The sequence below is a fragment of the Stegastes partitus genome, unplaced genomic scaffold (assembly GCF_000690725.1).
Source record: "Stegastes partitus isolate 25-593 unplaced genomic scaffold, Stegastes_partitus-1.0.2 Scaffold958, whole genome shotgun sequence".
Taxonomy (NCBI): domain Eukaryota; kingdom Metazoa; phylum Chordata; class Actinopteri; family Pomacentridae; genus Stegastes; species Stegastes partitus.
In genome coordinates, this window is record NW_007578689.1 from 119,437 (window position 1) to 120,737 (window position 1,301).

General features: G+C 46.0%; 1 protein-coding gene across 1 annotated transcript in view; it reads right to left on the bottom strand.

Annotated features, from left to right (window-relative positions):
- The window catches only part of ptprbl (protein tyrosine phosphatase receptor type B, like), a 41,606-nt gene that overhangs the window by 25,477 nt on the left and 14,828 nt on the right, over nucleotides 1-1,301 (bottom strand). Inside the window, exons 13-14 of the mRNA XM_008294395.1 lie at nucleotides 912-1,184; nucleotides 237-500 (exon numbers count right to left, since the gene is read on the bottom strand). Coding sequence (XP_008292617.1) covers nucleotides 237-500; nucleotides 912-1,184 — 537 coding nt within the window. The remainder of the gene's footprint in view (nucleotides 1-236; nucleotides 501-911; nucleotides 1,185-1,301) is intronic.

Consider the following 1,301-nt stretch of genomic DNA (forward strand, 5'->3'; position numbering starts at 1 on the left):
GGTGTGTATATACTCTGATAGTACAGGTGTGCATATACTCTGTTTGTACAGGTGTGTATATACTAATAGTACAGGTGTGTATATACTCTGATAGTACAGGTGTGCATATACTCTGTTTGTACAGGTGTGTATATACTAATAGTACAGGTGTGTATATACTCTGATAGTACAGGTGTGTATATACTCTGACAGTACAGGTGTGTATATACTGATCGTACAGGTGTGTATGTTCTCACCTGTGCGTCCCATTGCCGTGTTGTTGTTCACCAGATCTCCGCTGACTGATTGGACTGTGACTCCGTATGACTGTCCGGGCTGCAGCGATCCGAACGTCACCTGGTTCTGGTGTTTGAAGACGGTTCTGACACTGAGCTGCCGACTGTCTCTGAACAGAAACACCGAGTATCCGTCCACGTCTCCTGGTCCAGGTGTCCAGCTCACCTGCAGGCTGCTGCTGTCTCCACCGTTACTCACCTGGATGTTCTTCACTTTACTGGGAACTAAATACGGAGGAGACATGTTCTAAAACAGGTTCTTTGTTCTGTTTCGGTTCCAGGTTTCATGATCTCAGTGAAGACGAACACAAACGTCATCATGAGCTGCAGCTTTTCATTTCACTGGCTCTAAAATCACCGTTTAGGAGCTTTTCTTCATTATTTTAGGATTTTCTCTTGTTAAAAAATTCCAACTTTCTGTCGAAAAATGAGGACTTCAGTCAAAACGTTCCACGATACTAATTTGGGTTCTGCTCTTGAAACTTTTTCCCTCATATTTAAATTCCATTATTGAAATATTTTTTTAAAATATTTTTTTCTGTAAAAAATTACAACTTGTTTTTTAAATATTGGGATTTTTTCTTGACTATATGATCCATGTGATCTTTTGTCGTGCGAGTCCTTCCTGTGACCCACCTGTGCGGCCCTCGATGAAGCGGGCCCTCTGGTTCGGCCCGCTGAACGTGGACACAAGGACCTTGTAGAGGCGTCCAGGTGTGAGCGACGTCAGGACACACTGGTCAACGGCGCTGCTCAGCGTGATCGGAGGAAATACCTTCATGTCGCTGAACAACAGCTGAACCTCGTAGTGATCCACGTCGCCTGGAGCCGCTGACCACGACACGCGCAGGTCCTCTGGGCTCCGACCCACCAGAACCAGGGACTGGACTGGCGCCGGGACTGCGGGACAGACAGGAGGTCAGGTCAGTCTGTCAGTTTATGTTCTGACTATTTAATAAATGCTGCTCAGAGAGAATCAGAGGAAACTGATATGAAGGAGCACCAACCACACACACACACACACAC